At 35.5% G+C, this 16229-nt stretch overlaps 1 protein-coding gene across 5 annotated transcripts; it reads right to left on the bottom strand.

Moving 5' to 3' along the window:
- Positions 1-1666: 1666 nt before the first annotated feature.
- On the bottom strand, positions 1667-14944 carry LOC135780899 (protein NLRC3-like). Of its 5 annotated transcripts, none has more exons than XM_065291204.1 (15): positions 14821-14944; positions 13710-13839; positions 12252-12381; positions 12055-12162; positions 11870-11971; positions 10098-10196; positions 9959-9996; positions 8068-9853; positions 7401-7574; positions 6919-7092; positions 4486-4659; positions 4226-4399; positions 3963-4136; positions 3283-3456; positions 1667-3065 (listed from the first exon to the last, which is right to left on the bottom strand). In XM_065291204.1, exons 3-15 carry the CDS (start codon positions 12317-12319, stop codon positions 3044-3046), a joined length of 3267 nt encoding a protein of 1088 aa, XP_065147276.1. In that variant the 5' UTR covers positions 12320-12381; positions 13710-13839; positions 14821-14944; the 3' UTR covers positions 1667-3043. The 5 variants fall into 5 exon arrangements, with proteins under 5 accessions (XP_065147276.1, XP_065147278.1, XP_065147277.1 ...); XM_065291206.1 differs by having other exon boundaries at positions 13727-13839; XM_065291205.1 differs by having other exon boundaries at positions 13710-13836.
- Positions 14945-16229: the final 1285 nt, after the last annotated feature.

Genomic DNA, 16229 nt, shown 5'->3' with positions numbered 1-16229 from the left:
TACAAATATGATCATTACAAATGAACTTGAAATAAAACAGACTGCATTCTGAGAAAAAAATGTCATTAATGCTCAAAGAAACAAACTTGTTTTTTACATACATACATATAAATATAGGGGGAGACCGGGTATGATTGTAACACTTTTTTTCTCCAGCACCAAAACTACCTTTTAATTGTAGCTACATGTCTGAAACTTTTAGACAATGTACCCACATTTGTCTGCTACAAATAGAAACAGTTTAAATTTCTGCAACTATGTCACAGACTTTTTGAGATGACGACAAATACAAGATGGTCCTTTGTTACAACCTACCCCACTACTGGGGTAGATTGTAACACATACTGGGGTAAGTTGTAACAGGTAGACAAAATGCCCAAAAACTAAGGGTACTTCAAGTGTTATGCCACAACAACAGTTTTATTTTAAATGAATAGCTGCAACAATAAAATATGTGTGAATATGGGGAGTGCATGTGTATATTGTATGTGTTTGTGCATGAATTGTCTTGAATTTCTAAATAGTTCCATGCAGACGACCCAGAAATCTTCCTCATCTGAAGAGGAGTTATCAGCCTTCACTCTTTTCCCGGCAGTTTATTTTTACCTTCTTGTTTTGGCTTTTCACATGGTGTGAAAATCATAAAAAAAAATATTATTTGTATGTAAGGGTATGGTTTCCAAACATGTGTTACAACCTACCCCATCACTGTCACCCATTGTTTAGCTAGCTGTATTAGCATGGTGCTTTGAAATTAGCAGAAGGTTGATACACCATTCTTTACAAGAGAAACTGAAGTTTGACTTGATACAACGCATACAACATTATCTACAACAGTGGAAGTGCTAAAAAAAATATTATCTTGTTATTTTTTTTTACTTTCTTAACTCAGAATTAGATTTTCTGCTGTAGCTTTAGGAGAGATGGCAATACAGATGGCAACACCTCCATGTAGGATCATAAAGGAAGTCTGAGAAAACTGAAACTGTCACATGACTCCTATCTTATCCCTGATTCCTGGAATTGGTAGTGTTACAACTCTCCCCGTGTTACAACTATACCCGGTCTCCCCATATGGGCAATTCCATGCAAATGTCAACCTTATTATGAAAAGTAACGTTTTTTTTTCCCAAACAGTTTTAACCATACTGATATCTTAGATGTCAATATTTGGTGGTTTAAATACCTAGTCTCTGTTAAAATTGTTTAAAACATTGTTTGAATTATTTTTCATATTTAAGTAAGTGCAAATTTTAGAATTGTCACGTCCATAACGTTGTTTCTTCCTCACACAAAAATTATATAAAAAAATAGGGCTGGGCATAGATTAATCTAGATTAATCTCATACAAAATAAAAGTAATTTTTTGCATAACATATGAGTTTGTGCTGTGTGTAATTATTATGCATATATATAAATACACACACATTTAAGAAACATTTACATGTGTATGTATATTTATTTATATTTTTTATATATTCTATATTATATATATAAATAAAAAATGATATATAAATAAAACATTTCTTAAATGTATATGTGTGTATGTGTGTGCGTGTGTTTGTTTAAATATACATAATATTTACACACATCACAAACTCATATATTATGCAAAAAATTACTTTTATTTTGTATAAAATTAATCTAGATTAATCTACGCCCAGCACTGAAATAAATATTAAATGTTTATTTGTTACGTATTATTACTTCTAGTTTCTGTATTTAAATTCACAGAATTACTACAAAGTATGTTGTCTCCCAAAAACTATAAAGCATTTATTTTATCTTGTCTAAAAAAAGATACATGAATAAAGACTGATATTTTTCTGTGGGTCTGGACTCTGAATCATCAGAGATTTAGCAAACTATAAACATATGGTAAATTAAATTTGTACTAAACACATTCTCTGATTATATATCAAGTTTACACCAGAAAGGTGACATCCGTGAGGCAGGAATTGCTCATATAATGCATATAAAAAAATACATTTCCACAGATGTCTTTAGGATGTGGTGTAACAGTGATACTGTACCACCCTCTGCTGTTTGCATAGAGATTTACATCATGTTTATTCAGTCATAAAACACTTCATAAGAAGTTTAATCTGATGATGCAAATATCCATACAGTAAAACGGAATACAACTTAATGACAATTATGTGATGTACAGTAGCCTATGTGCAAAAATGATTTTTGTTTTGTAAAAATCATTTTCATTTTAGTTTTGTATAACCCAGCAAGCAATAGCCATTATTTCACTGTCTAGGACTAGGTTAACTACAGACCTCATATACTGTCTGGCTATGAGTAACCCACTTCTAGCCAAAATAAACTTACATTTGGTTACATGTTGTTTATTGCCAAAATAACTTGAGATGTATGACATCTCATCATGTAAGTAAAGTCAGCAGTGATTACAATGTGTTTGTTTTCATTATTTTATTTTATTTAGTTTAGCCTATGTTTGAGCTATGGTTAGACGTCTTTAAAGTACAAAATTGCTTGTTGGGAACTTTGTAATGTTGTATCTGGGTAGTTTTATTATTTTAAATAGATATATGGTTAAGTTTGTGTTGCTAAATTGCTAGGTTACTATGGGGAATTCCAGCTGGTTGCTAAGCAGTTGTTAAGGTGATCATTCTGATTAATTGATTGATGAATTGAATTGACTTTAACATTATTGCTAAAGTGATTGCAGCTGAAAACCCCAGTAAACCTGTTCTTCCTCATTTTTTACATATTTCTGTATTCCAGCAAGTCACCATGGCTCAATAACTCTGTGCGTATCTTCAGTTCAGTCTCACGCACATACAGGTATGACAGATGTTTCAAACCTCCTGCCAAGTTTCCATGATGGCTTTTCCTTGTAGGTTTAAATAATTCAGAGGATGAACGACATAAAGACCCGATGTCTTGTTTACGCCTCTGTCCTCCTTTCAGGATTGACTGTTGTGCTGTAGCAGTGCTGAGAGAAAGTCGGTCAATTTTTCCATTAATCCAGCTTTTTCTACACTGTTGTTCTCGAATTTAGGCCTCTTTGTCATCACCTGATGAGTGGATATAATCTGTGGTACAAAGTAAAAAAGCCTTTTCAAGCATTTATTCAGATATTACACAAAATTTCTTAAAAGGTTGTCTGGATCATATTTCACCTCAAACTCAAAGAGTGAAAATATATATTTGCATCATTAAGAATGTCCCTTTTAAAACAATATTTAGGATTGTTAGGTAACTCAGATTTTTTTTATATAAATGTATGTCTTATTTTGCAAATGTACTTACTCCAGTTTTTCTAGTTTACAGTTTGGATCCTCCAGAAGATCTAAAAGTAGTTTAACCCCTGAATCTGATAGTTTGTTTCCTCTGAGATCCAGATCTCTTAGCTGTGACTGGTTTGATCTTACAGCCGATGCCAGAAAGGTGCAGCCATTTTCTGTAATACTACAGTAGGTTAAACTGCAAGAGATGATATTATATCAGAATTAGACGTGTCTGTGTGCTGTATAATCATGGATGCTTTTTAATATAAAAGTTTTAACAGTTAAAAATGAGTTTTTCCAGCATAGCTCTTACATTTCATTTACAGTTGCAGATGCTTAAATCTAGAACATCCAGATGTGTTGCACCATATTTGAATTTGCAACATTTATAAATGTAAGTGATTTAAAAGATTCATGACTTATACACTTACAAAGCTTCTAGATTTATTTGGCTCTATTTATTCTTGGGAACATAAAAGATAATGCGTTGAACACTATGAGTTTAGCCGTAAATAACAATTACAATTTCAACCTGTTCATCACACAAAGATACTGTATCATGTGGCTTCAGAAAATACAGTTTGACACTTTTTGGTGTTTATGTCCATTTTGGATCTCCACAATCCATATTACGCTTTCCTTTTCAATTTAATTACAACTTTTCTTTTTTGGATTACTTGTAACTTTTAAATAAACTATTACCTCAGTGACTGCAGACCCGATAGAAGATGACACAATCCCACTGTGAGCTGCTTCAAACCAGAGTCCATTATCACATTAGCACTCAGGTTCAGCTCTTTAAGACTTGAACATTTGGATTGGTCTGCACAACTCATCATCTGACAGCTCGTTTGTGTGAGATCACAATTATTCAACCTTAACAGAGCACAAACATACAACCCTGTAGTTTAACATAATTTGCACCTGTGTTTATTTACATTCATAAAAAATTGGAGACCTGTTACCATAATTTCTCTAGATGAACACATGGATCTTTAAACAAAGGAAGCAGGTGCATCATTCCTGTATCCGTAAGGTTATTGAGGCTAAGGTCCAACACTGTCAGATGTGTTGGGTTCGACTGTAACGCAGATGCTAGTATTGGACATCCAGCTGCTGTTATTCCACAGTCTGAGAGACTTAAAAAGTAAAACGAGACAAATGTAAACTTTAGACCCATCAGACACATGCTATTGCGATGTGGGATGTGGGTTTATTCTGTTACCTCAGCGTCTGAAGTTTACACTGAGGACTCTTCAAACCAGCACAAAGCATGTTCACACCTGAATCCTCAAGACTATTCAGATTTAAGTCCAGATGTTTCAGGCTGGAACAGGAGGACTGAAGCACTTGGGCCAATGCCGCACAGCTTTTCTTGGTCAGTTCACAACCCATAAACCTAGAAAAAATTTCAGTTTATTTACACTTAAAAGCACAGTAGAAACTCATTACAGTACTGTAGTCTTATATTAAACTCTTGTATATATTAACTCTATACATTTTAATACTAAGCAAATTTATAATTGTAATACAGTTTTTTTGAATTGTTAAAACACTAACCCCCAATCTCTGAACCAAATTCATAGTGGCCTAAACCCATTTGTCAAATCATGCACTCTTTTTGCAAAATTCTAAACACAAACTTCTCACTAAAACACACATTTCACACTGCAATGCACTTGTTTTATAAATGCTAAACACATGCAGGCAGAAGTTGAACACAACTAAAACACCGTTATCATCGAGTAAACACAACAACTCAAAATTCTACACACTTTTATCTAATGGTATTTTTTACCAATTGTGTGAATTGGAAACAGTCTGAGAGGTAGATGAAGAGTATGAGGAAGAAAAGGACACCAGAGACAATGCAATTGGCAAAATTTGCAGTTGGATTGCTGACTTTTTACAAAATACAAGTGCTGCTTACAGTAATATTGAAAACTTACTATTACTTGCAGTACTTACAGTAAAGTATTCACTATATTCACTGAACTAAACTTGTGATTACAGTAATAGAGATTTTTAACAGTATTTGTCAATTGTGTTGTTATGTACAGTAAACCTGTATTTTTCTGTAAGCAGATCTCCTGGATGTTGTGTTTTCCATTTTTTAAGGTAGTGTCTAATGGATGCTTGTAGTGTTTTATATTTTAGACTTATGTGTTTATGATTTGAAAGCTTAGTTTGATTTTGAGTACAAGTGAAATGGTTTTGAAGCAATTGTTTGTTTTTGCTAGAAGAGTCAGGGGTTCTGTAAATTTTGTTTGAAATTGGGATTTGTGTTTAAGGTTTTGAGAAAATGAGTGATGGTTTCAAAAAATGTGTTTTAGCAATTCAGAAAAACTGTAAATAAAATTCAGAGTGATGCTGTCAGCTGGTTTTGTGTACCTGTATGTGATATAAGAGATCTGCAAGCACTTTTTTATTTTTGTATGCCAACCCAAAGGTTAGCTTCACATACAGTTCTATAGGCAAAAAGTCAATGGGAATTTTCTATAGGCTTCTGGATTATTGCATTGACATTTTAATGGCATATAAAGTTCCAGACAACATCTGTAGTCCCATGTACCAACTTTTTATAATCTGCCCTTTTTTATTACACATAAAAACTCATGAATGGGGTTTTAGTGGTGTGTTTTATGTTGTAGAATTAAGTTTCGGGTTTTGCTTACAAAAAGACATCATCCCTGCATCTATTTTTTAAAGTTTCACTGGGATAAAAGAATAATAAAAAAACGGTGAGTATGTCTCCCAGCAAAGCATATGACCTTCAACGTTGAAATATGGTTGAAATAATATCAGTTCTTATTTCAACTTTAAAATATGGTTTAAATAATGTCAGTTCTTATTTTAACGTTAAAATTAATGTCAGTTCTTATTTCATTGTTGAAATATGGTTGAAATAATGTTGATTCTAGTTTTGACATTGGAATATGGTTAAAATAATGTCAGTTCTTGTTTTAACATTGAAATATGGTTGAAATAATGTCGGTTCTTGTTTATATGTTGAAATATGGTTGAAATAATGTCAGTTCTTATTTCAACATTAAAATTTGGTTGAAATAATGTCAGTTCTTGTTTGAATGTTGAAATATGGTTGAAATAATGACAGTTCTTGATTCAACGTTGAAATATGGTTGAAATAATGTCAGTTCTTGTTTCAACGTTGAAATATGGTTGAAATAATGTCAGTTCTTGTTTCAATGTTGAAATATGGTTGAAATAATGTCAGTTCTTGTTTCAACGTTGAAATATGATTGAAATAATGTCAGTTCTTGTTTCAACATTGAAATATGTTTGAAATAATGTCAGTTCTTGTTTCAACGTTGAAATGTGGTTGAAAAAATGTCAGTTCTTGTTTCAACGTTGAAATATGACTGAAATAATTTCAGTTCTTGTTTCAACATTGAAATATGATTGAAATAATGTCAGTTCTTGTTGAAACAACGTTGATTTAATTTGCAAAATCAAAAAGTGATTCCACGTTGATTCAACCTTGTCCTCCTAAGTGTTGATTCAACAGTGAATCAACGCTGAAATGCCTGCTATATCATGTCAAAACATCTACATTTTAAATTATTTTGGGTAGTAAGAAAACTATTAACATTTTCAAGTTAGTGTCAGCAGTTTTTGTATAGAAAATTATGGGACCTACCTGAGTGTTTCCAGTTTACAGGTTGAGTTTGTCAGCACATCAGAAAGCATTTTCACACCTGAATCGTGAGGTTGGTTGTGTGATAAATCAAGTTCCCTTAAGTAAGATGGGTTTGACCTCAGAGCAGAGGCCAGTGAGGCACAGCCATCCTCACCAATGCTACAATTAAAAACTCTACATCCATAGAGAAGAAAAATTGCAAGCAAGTTCATAAAAAGTTATTGCAATACCAGTTCATTACTATACATTTCCAGCCAAATCTCATGGAAATTTGTACGTATTTTACGAGTTGGCTAATTTGTTCAAACTGAATCGTATAAAAACGTATGATTATCATAAAAAAGTAACAAAACCCCGCCCCTAACCTTAACGTAGCATGAATGTGGTCGTATAAATTATTACGAATTAACCCCCTCGTAAAATACAAATGAATTGCTCAGAAATTGCAATGTTAATTTATTTAAGGTTTGAGGTGCTCCTACCTTAAAATCTCTAGCTTGCACTGGGGATTCCCCAGTCCAACGGCAAGATGATGTATTCCTGAATCTTTAAGATTGCTGGAGCTCAAATCTAGCTCTCTCAGACAAGAATGACTTGAGCTGAGAACAGAGCTCAGGCCTGCACAGACTTTCTCTGTCACATTACATAACCTTAGCCTGATGGATAATTCACACAGAATGATTAGCTGCAATCATTGTACTACATTAAGTGACACTCGAAATCATAAGGTTCTTCACATGCCTGGCACATACAGGGTCACAAATGCCAATGCTTCTATAAGCCTGGCTTTATGAGTTCTAAAATGTTTGTCAAGTATGACATTCTTAACATTGTTGCGGTGGAAACTATGCTGGTGGAAGAAGATTCAGATTAACTGCCATCATGGGACAGTAGTTGCTGAGCTTATTAGCCATACTGCTAAGCAAAAGCTATTTACCTGAATAAAAGCACTAGGTTTAATTGCAAAGACAAATGAAAACAACTCTATTGATCCCTTGGGCAGTGAGGTCTTTTATCACCATAGCAACGCAAATGTGCATGCCAAGTATGTAAAGCAGGACCATGCACTTGATTTTGTCGGCCAAGAATTCATATTTTCATACCTGCGTAAATGTATTTCTGGCCTAAACAACCCTCTGAGATACTTACAAAGCCAATCTGGATGCTTTGATCACTGGCAGGAGTCTCAGCATTCCCTCATTTGAGATCATACTAGGATCAATACATTTAGTCAAGTTGAACACATCGAGTTCTTCGGCAGACATCAACAATGAGTAGGCCAAAGCGGAGCAGTGTGAAGGAGACAGCTTTCCACCTTTAAAGCCACCTGAACCTAAGTAGTCCTGCACTTCTTCTACCAGGGATTCATCCTTCAATTCACTAAGACAGTGAAAGAGACTAATTGCTTTCTCTGCTGAAGGCTGATCCCTAATCTTTTCCTTGATGTATTGGAGAGTTTTTCTGCTGCCTTCAGGATCACTCCGAGTCTCAGTTAGCAGTAGTTGGAGAAGGGTCTGATTGGAAGCATGGGAAAGTCCCAGCAAAAAACGGAGGAAAAGGTCCAAGTGTCCATTGTCACTTGCCAGAGCCTTTTCCACGGCAAACTTGAGAAATTCATGCATTGAAGGTTTGTTAAAAGCAATTGCAATTTTTGCATTTGGCGTATGACTGAGGACGTTTTGCTGGCTGTTGACGAACATAAGGAAGACGTATAACGCAGCTAAAAACTCTTGGATACTGGCGTGGATGAAACTGAACATCCTCTCCTGGTGTAGTCCTGCCTCTTCTTTGAAGATCTGTGTGCAGACTCCAGAATACACAGAGGCGACGTTGAGATCAAGCCCACATTCTCTTAGATCGCCCTCATAGAAAAGTAAATTACCCTTTTCAAGTTGTTGAAATGCCAATTTTCCAAGCAACAACATGCTATCCAAGTTCAGATCTTCCTTGTAATTCCTGTTGTATTTGTGACTCCTTTGCTTAATCTGGAAAATGAGGAAGTGGGTGTACATTTGCGTGAGCGTCTTGGGAATTTCTCGACCCTCTGATTCGCAAAATATCCTTTCAAGAACCGTAGCCGATATCCAACAAAACACCGGGATGTGGCACATGACGTGAAGGATTCTCGATGACTTCAAGTGCGAGATGATCCTGTGTGACATGTTTGGATCGCTTATATTTTTGGTAAAGTACTCTTCCTTTTGGTAGTCAGTGAAACCTCTTACCTCAGTCATTTGATCAATGAGGTCAGGTGGTATTTGACAAGCTGCAGCTGGTCGTGAGGTTATCCAAAGCTGTGAAGAAGGAAGCAGGTTCTTGCATATAAGGTTTGTCAGTAAAGCACTAACTGAGATGGCTTCTGTCACGCTGGAGCAACTTCTGTTTTGCTGGAAGTCTAGAGGAAACCGACATTCGTCAAGTCCATCCAAGATAAAAATGATCCTGTATTTGCCTGAGCTCAACACGTTCGCTTCGATCTCTTGATGGTAGAGCTGCTGGAGAATGTGGATGAGAGTAACCTTACTTTCTTTAAATCTATTCAACTCTCGGAATGGAAGTGGAAATATCATGTGGATGTCCTGGTTGGATTTATCTTCAGCCCAGTCCAGGGTGAACTTCTGCACAGACACGGTTTTCCCAATGCCAGCAATTCCCTTTGTGAGCACAGTTCGGACTGGTTTGGTAGATCCGGGAAAAGCTTTAAAGACATCGTTAACTTTGATTGGTGTGTCCCATATGATCGGATGTTTAGATATTGTCTCGATCTGTCTGATCTCGTGTTCGCTATTGTCACAACTTCCGATGTCAGTGATGTAGAGCTCAGTGTAGACGTTGTTGAGCAGAGTGGGGTTGCTGTGCTCTTCGTTTCCCTCGAATATACACTGATATCTGTTCTTCAACGTCTGCTTAAATTGAATTGTCCACATCAGGTCCTCTGTGAAGTGTAATATCGGTTAGAAAAAATAATTAGTCCTGGTTGCTGAGTTCTTTAATAATGGTACTGGAATATAATAAAAATATGATTATTTGATGGGCATACCATTTAAAATCCTTGAGCTTAATCCCATCTGCAGACTTCTGAAAGACAAATACATACAGTATGTCAGTGCTTTAAACCGTATATGATTCTGAAGTTGGTGAGTATTGTGTATGTTGTTATTATAACTACTTATGTTTACCTTAGGTCATCAGGATGTGGTTCCTCTTTAAATTCGGGTGGTAAATGGAACATTGAGGCAAAATGATTCACATTTACCTGATAAGTAGATGGCTGATCCCTAAAAATGTAAATAAATACAAATCAATTGATTCAGCTTTTTCGAGTAATAGAAATATTCTTACACAGTATTATCTTAAAACTGTTAGTGTTAACCAGGGCTAAAGCATGGTCCCGCAAGACCCTCCAGAGTTTAAATTTCAGAGGCCTTTCTGCTGCTCCTAATGGCAAATCTGTTTTACTATAGTATATTAAGCAACAAGGTGGATTTGGTTAAAAATTGTGGAAGAGATGGGTTTGCTAACAATAGATGACTGCAAATACTAGCAAATTGTTTCATCTGACATCGGCATGTTTTGTATGCATCAAAACTTCTAAAACAGCTTTTTTCTTCTTCTGATTTTGAGTTGTGGTTCATGTTAATGCAAAAATGTACAATGATGTTAGAATATTCCTGTAGATCAAGAGAAATTTGTCATTTACATGGTGTCAGCCTGCATTAGATGCACTGAAAGGCCCTATAGTTTAGTGGTTTTCAAACTGGCAGGGCCGGTTCTAGATATTTGGAGGCCCTAGGCAAAATTTATGTTGGAGGCCCCTCACACCCCTCTTATTTTCAGAATATTGTGAGAAAGTGTTTTTCTACCCCTCATTCGATTGGACAATGGAAAGACGCGAATGACGTTGGGCGCTTTTCCGCTCAGCACTCCTTCAAAAGCGCGTGCTGCGGCCGGCAGCAAAAACCGCAAGGCATTCGGCGCGCATAAACAGCGCGCAAACGCTCCCTGCCCATAGAATATCATTCAAAAAAGGCGCCTACAACTGCCATAAACGCGTTTTGTGTGATCAGCCCCTTACTGAACCAATATACAGTATAAAGTTATCTATTAGACTATGGATATATTCATGTGTTTTCAATACCTTTTTATACCTTAAATATCCATAATAACGCCAGTTTTGTTTGCTGTTTGACTTTAAATAGAAACTTTTTTAACTTGACTTTTTTTGATAGTCAGCTCCCCACGCGATGCTATCATGCACACGCATTCAAAATGTCTAAACAGAGTCAACAGCGCGCAAGTTTGATCTGTCCTGAAATGACGTTGATAAACGGAACAAAGCTAAGATTATTTTTTAAATGCATTATTTTAAAATACCTGCATCATGCGCTGAACTGTCTTTGCATCCCGCTTTTGCTAAGCAGGAAAAGGACGTGATAGCCGCTTTCAGCGTCACTCAAGTGGGTCAGCTGCAGAGATTTGAATGCTGTTCATCTAGGCTTCTTTAACTTCATGAGGCACTGCAAGAACCGACAGGTGGATGATATCAAAGCACCGCGAGAGCGAATCGAGAAATCATACAGAGGAGTTTGCTTATCAATCGTTCTCGCGTTACTTTGATGTCAAACGCCTGCGGTTCTTAAGGCGGCGGCGACGCATAAAGTCGAACTCACCTTAAAACTGTATTTATTGCTGTCGGACTAGCTCACATGGATTTAGCAGTTATGAAGGCCCCCCTCCAAGCTTGAGGCCCTAGGCATTTGCCTACTCTGCCTATAGCTAGCGCCGGCCCTGCAAACTGGGGGTCCAGAGATTGTGCCAGGAGGCCCCAGTTTTATGACATTTTATAAAATACATTCAATTAGCATTAAATTTTATGTTTTAGAGTGTTTTATGTCAAAATTTGTTTACATACTATATATATATTACATTTCATGCCCTGATGTTTACATACTTTAAATCTGTTTTATTCCTAAACTGCAGAGGAGGGCTTATCGACCGAACAGTTTTCATGGACAGACGAGAAGAGAAGTTTGAGTCCTCTTGCTGAACTGACCTAAAATAATAAAAATGTTTGAATTAAGACATGGTTTCAACAGTGTTCATTATGTTTATCAATGATGGTGTCTCTGGTGTCACCTGTGAGGAGAAGTTCCATCCTTAAAATTTACAGGTGTAGTAATAGACCTTTCTCCCAGCGACACATGACTTTGCCTAGGTGAAGCAGGCCTGTATGGCTTTTTCAAGCTTATAAATGAAATGAATTAAAATAAAATGAGTTCAAGTGAGCAGATAATGCACAACTTAATATTTTTTAAACATGAAACATTAGCAACCTTAAATCAACCAGTTCAGCACAGATGCCTGTGTCCTCGTTCATTTTTGTTTTATAATTACTGGTCATGGCTCTCCAAGTGTATAAGATTCAATGCAGAGATATCATGCTTCAATCAGGCTTTTTTTAACCTGCAACAACAGATGTAGACATGCAAACTATTCAGATGTGAAAGCACTGAAGTCCAAAAAGAAGGAGTAAACATACGTTTTAGTCTGGGACACTGTCAAAAAAAGTTTTAAAAAGTGTCACTAGCTGTCACTGAGGCTTTATCCTTTTGAAAAGTACACTTTTGAACCTAAAGAGCTTATTAGTACCTTAGAGGCAGGGCTGGACTGGGACAAAAATTCGGCCCTGGCATTTTGGCCCAAACCGGCCCACACTACATACACTGCAAAAAATTATTTTCAAGAAAAAAAATTCTTAGTATTTTTGTCTTGTTTTCAGTAAAAATATCTAAAAATTCTAAAATTAAGATGCTTTTTCTTGATGAACAAAACGACCCAAGAAAATAAGTCTAGTTTTTAGACCAAAAATATCAAATTTAAGTGATTTTGTGCATAAAACAAGCCAAAAAATCAAAAAATGGGGTAAGCAAATATTTCTTGAAAATTTTTCTTAAACACTAAATGCAAGAAAAATTTGCTTACCCCATTGGCAGATTATTTTTTTTTTTTTGCTTGTTTTATACACAAAATCACTGATTTTCTTGGGTCATTTTGCTAATAAAAAAAAACCATCTTATTTTAAGAATGTTTAGATATTTTTACTGAAAACAAGACAAAAATACTAAGAATTTTTTTTCTTGAAAATCTTTTTTTTGCAGTGTATAATAACAAATACCACCCATCTTTGCACGCCTTTAAATATGTATAGCAATAGCAACTCCAATTCCATAAAAGCACTAAACCCAAATTAATAGCAGGTAGAAAAGAGTAAAAGTTGACACAACAAACATTCATAGAACGTGTTATTTATTAATGCAATAAAACTGTATAATCCACACTTATGAATCCTAAAACAAGCTTCATGCAATTGGCGAAATTTACCATTGGATTGCTGACTTATTACAAAATACAAGTGCTGCTTACAGTAATATTGAAAACTGATTATTACTTGCAGTACTTACAGGAAAGTATTCACTACATTTACTGAAGAAAACTTGTGTGATTACAGTAATAGAGATTTTTAACATTATCTGTCAAGTGTGTTGTTATACAATAAACATATCTTTTTCTGTAAGCAGATCTCCTGGATTGTTTGATTTTGCTTGAAGAGAAATGATACGTTTTGAAACAAACAATCAACGAAAAATCTACGAATCAGATACACTCTTGTAGTCACAGAGCAAAGAGTGCAATTATTTTATTGCAGCTTTATCACCATATTTTGTGTTTTTGACTCAGTTTTATCAAGGGGTATCTATCTACACTTGTGTTTTGAAAGCAGTTCTGCTTACCGCAGTCATACACTCACTTCTCCTTCGTCTCTCTCCCTCTCCTCACTGACATTTTGCGTGCTGGTGCTGCCAGTGCCACCGCCGCCACCATCATCATCATCATCACCAGCGACGCGAGTTGAATGTCCTGCTACCGCAGAAAACATTTGTGTTATTGTAACACATTTTGCAGCGTTTGCCTGAGGAGCCTGCTTCTTTTAGTCGCGCGGTTTTTCTGCGCCTCCCTTGCGTTTTTTCTCTCTCTCTCTTTTGACACGTGAACTGACCGACGATGCACGCTCGCTTGCACAGAGACCAAAGCGGTGATTGGGCCAGCTTAATGTCATTCAAAAAAAATAACCAATGGGCTGCTGCTAAAATGTCAGTGGGCCGGTCTGTCTAGAAAAAAGACGCTAACTGGGCTGCTCAGACAAATATAGTATGAGATGTATCGGCCCAAAAAGTAGGTCGGCCCACCGGGAAACTGCCCGGTTTGCCAGATGGCCAGTCCGCCCCTGCTTAGAGGTACAAATTGGTACCAAATACACAAATTATCTGTATATCCTATGATCTTACATTTTTCTCATTTCAGAAGTCGTTTCACTCAAATATACGTCACAATACAAAAAAAAGAGGACAATTGCTACTTCCATTTTATGGTGACTGTAATGTTTAGATGAACATTGATATGGTATAATACTTTAAAAAAAATGCTAGATGTGATTTCTGTAATAATCATCTTACAAACTGTCCTCACTTTCCACAAAACTTAAGTGATGTTCTAGATGCTAGATGATCTCTAAAGTTAAACAATACCTAACAAAAATAATTGTGTTACTTACAAAACAGCAGTATCTTAGCAATGGCTAAAATCAACTTTGTGTGTCTTTGGAAATGTGCCAGAATTCTGAGTGGTGTGGTGTCGAAAAATAAACTCTTGCTTTCGGATTTTAAGTCTCAGCCTAAATCATTTGCATCAACTCTTAATTTATTTTTTATTTTTTGTAATTCAGTATTTATTGGTTTTGACAGCATATAGAACATTTTGCAAATTTACAAGTAGAAAGTATTAGACCATTATTATCCCTATTGACTTGAATTTTATAAACAATTATCAAAATGTATTACTTACCTCTTCTTAAGACAGATTCCTAATAGTACTTAATCAAAATGAAAACATTTGAGCAATATTTTAGTAAACCATTCGCTGCTTTCTGTTCCCACTTATTATTTTGTTTTTCACTCCTCTGTTCCACCTCTCATGAACAGGAATGCTGCTTTACTAGATTTACAAGATTAATAGTACAACAGTAAGTGCATAATTCTAGTTTTGTTTAAAGCTACAGTCCATGATTAATCATGCAAATTAAAACTATACTTAAATATTTTAAATAAGCATTGAAATATATCAAAAGCACTTTAGAACTTGAAGATTTCACTCCAGCACTTAGACTTCTTATACAATGATTCTACTATCTTAAGTTACACTTACAGTACAGGTGACCAACTATTGACAAATACTTCACATGAGAAACTGAATTTAAATATAACCTAGCAGCACAGACCCAAAAATAGCCTAATGTATCTAGACATAATATTAGACAGCTTTTTAACATGGCATTGAAAAGTTAAAGCTTAATCCAAAGTTACCCCAAGTTACGTAAACTCTTTAACATAGTTTTTTCTGTGTGTTTAATAAACCTGATCTAGTAAACCATTCCTGAACATTGGTCATAGCAGAAGTCAAAACTTTTTTTAAAATATTAGCATGGGTAAAAATGACTACATCATCCGCATACATCTGAACATTTACATCTTTATTAGTCATTAATATAGAGTGAAATAAAATTGGTCCCAAGAGGGAGCCTTGTGGAACCCTCTTGTGGCAACCAAGGTAAGAAGAATGTCTACCATCAATACACACACATTGTTTCCACATTGAAAGATATCGAAAAATTTAATTTGTTAGTTTAGATAAAAGAACTGCATGGTCAACAGTGTCAAATCTAAAAAAACAGCATAGCAAGCATTTAAAGAGCAACTATGGTCCGATTTTCAATTTAACTTTTCTTTTGGTGTGTTAGTGTTTATTAGTACATTTTAATGATATGCAAAGGGCACAAACCCCAAAGTAAATAATGATGCGAGTTATCATTTCCAACGTAAATCTCTCTTCTTGGACTACAACAAACACATGGATTGTAGGCAACCGCTTCCTGGGTTTGGTGATGTAGACAAGACCGACATTTTCATAATTCCTCCCGCTTGGACTCACAGCCTGTAAGTTAGCTGGTCAATCAGGGGGACAGCGCTTTTCAGATCAATGAGTTTTGTACAAAATCAATGCGTTTGAGGAAAGCAGTATATCTAGAGCTAAAAAAATATACGGTATGTGGAAAATAATGTGTTTTTTAACCATAAACCACGCAAACACATTGTATTATACCAAATAAACAAAATAACCTTGTTTTTTTTTACCAATGAAATAGGTGCACTATTCTCTACAAATAGACAATTTAACATGTGGACTTCAAAACCTAC

Source organism: Paramisgurnus dabryanus, chromosome 23, assembly GCF_030506205.2.
Source record: "Paramisgurnus dabryanus chromosome 23, PD_genome_1.1, whole genome shotgun sequence".
Lineage (NCBI taxonomy): Eukaryota > Metazoa > Chordata > Actinopteri > Cypriniformes > Cobitidae > Paramisgurnus > Paramisgurnus dabryanus.
Note: the sequence above shows the minus strand (reverse complement) of the source record. Positions and strands in the feature narration are given on the sequence as shown.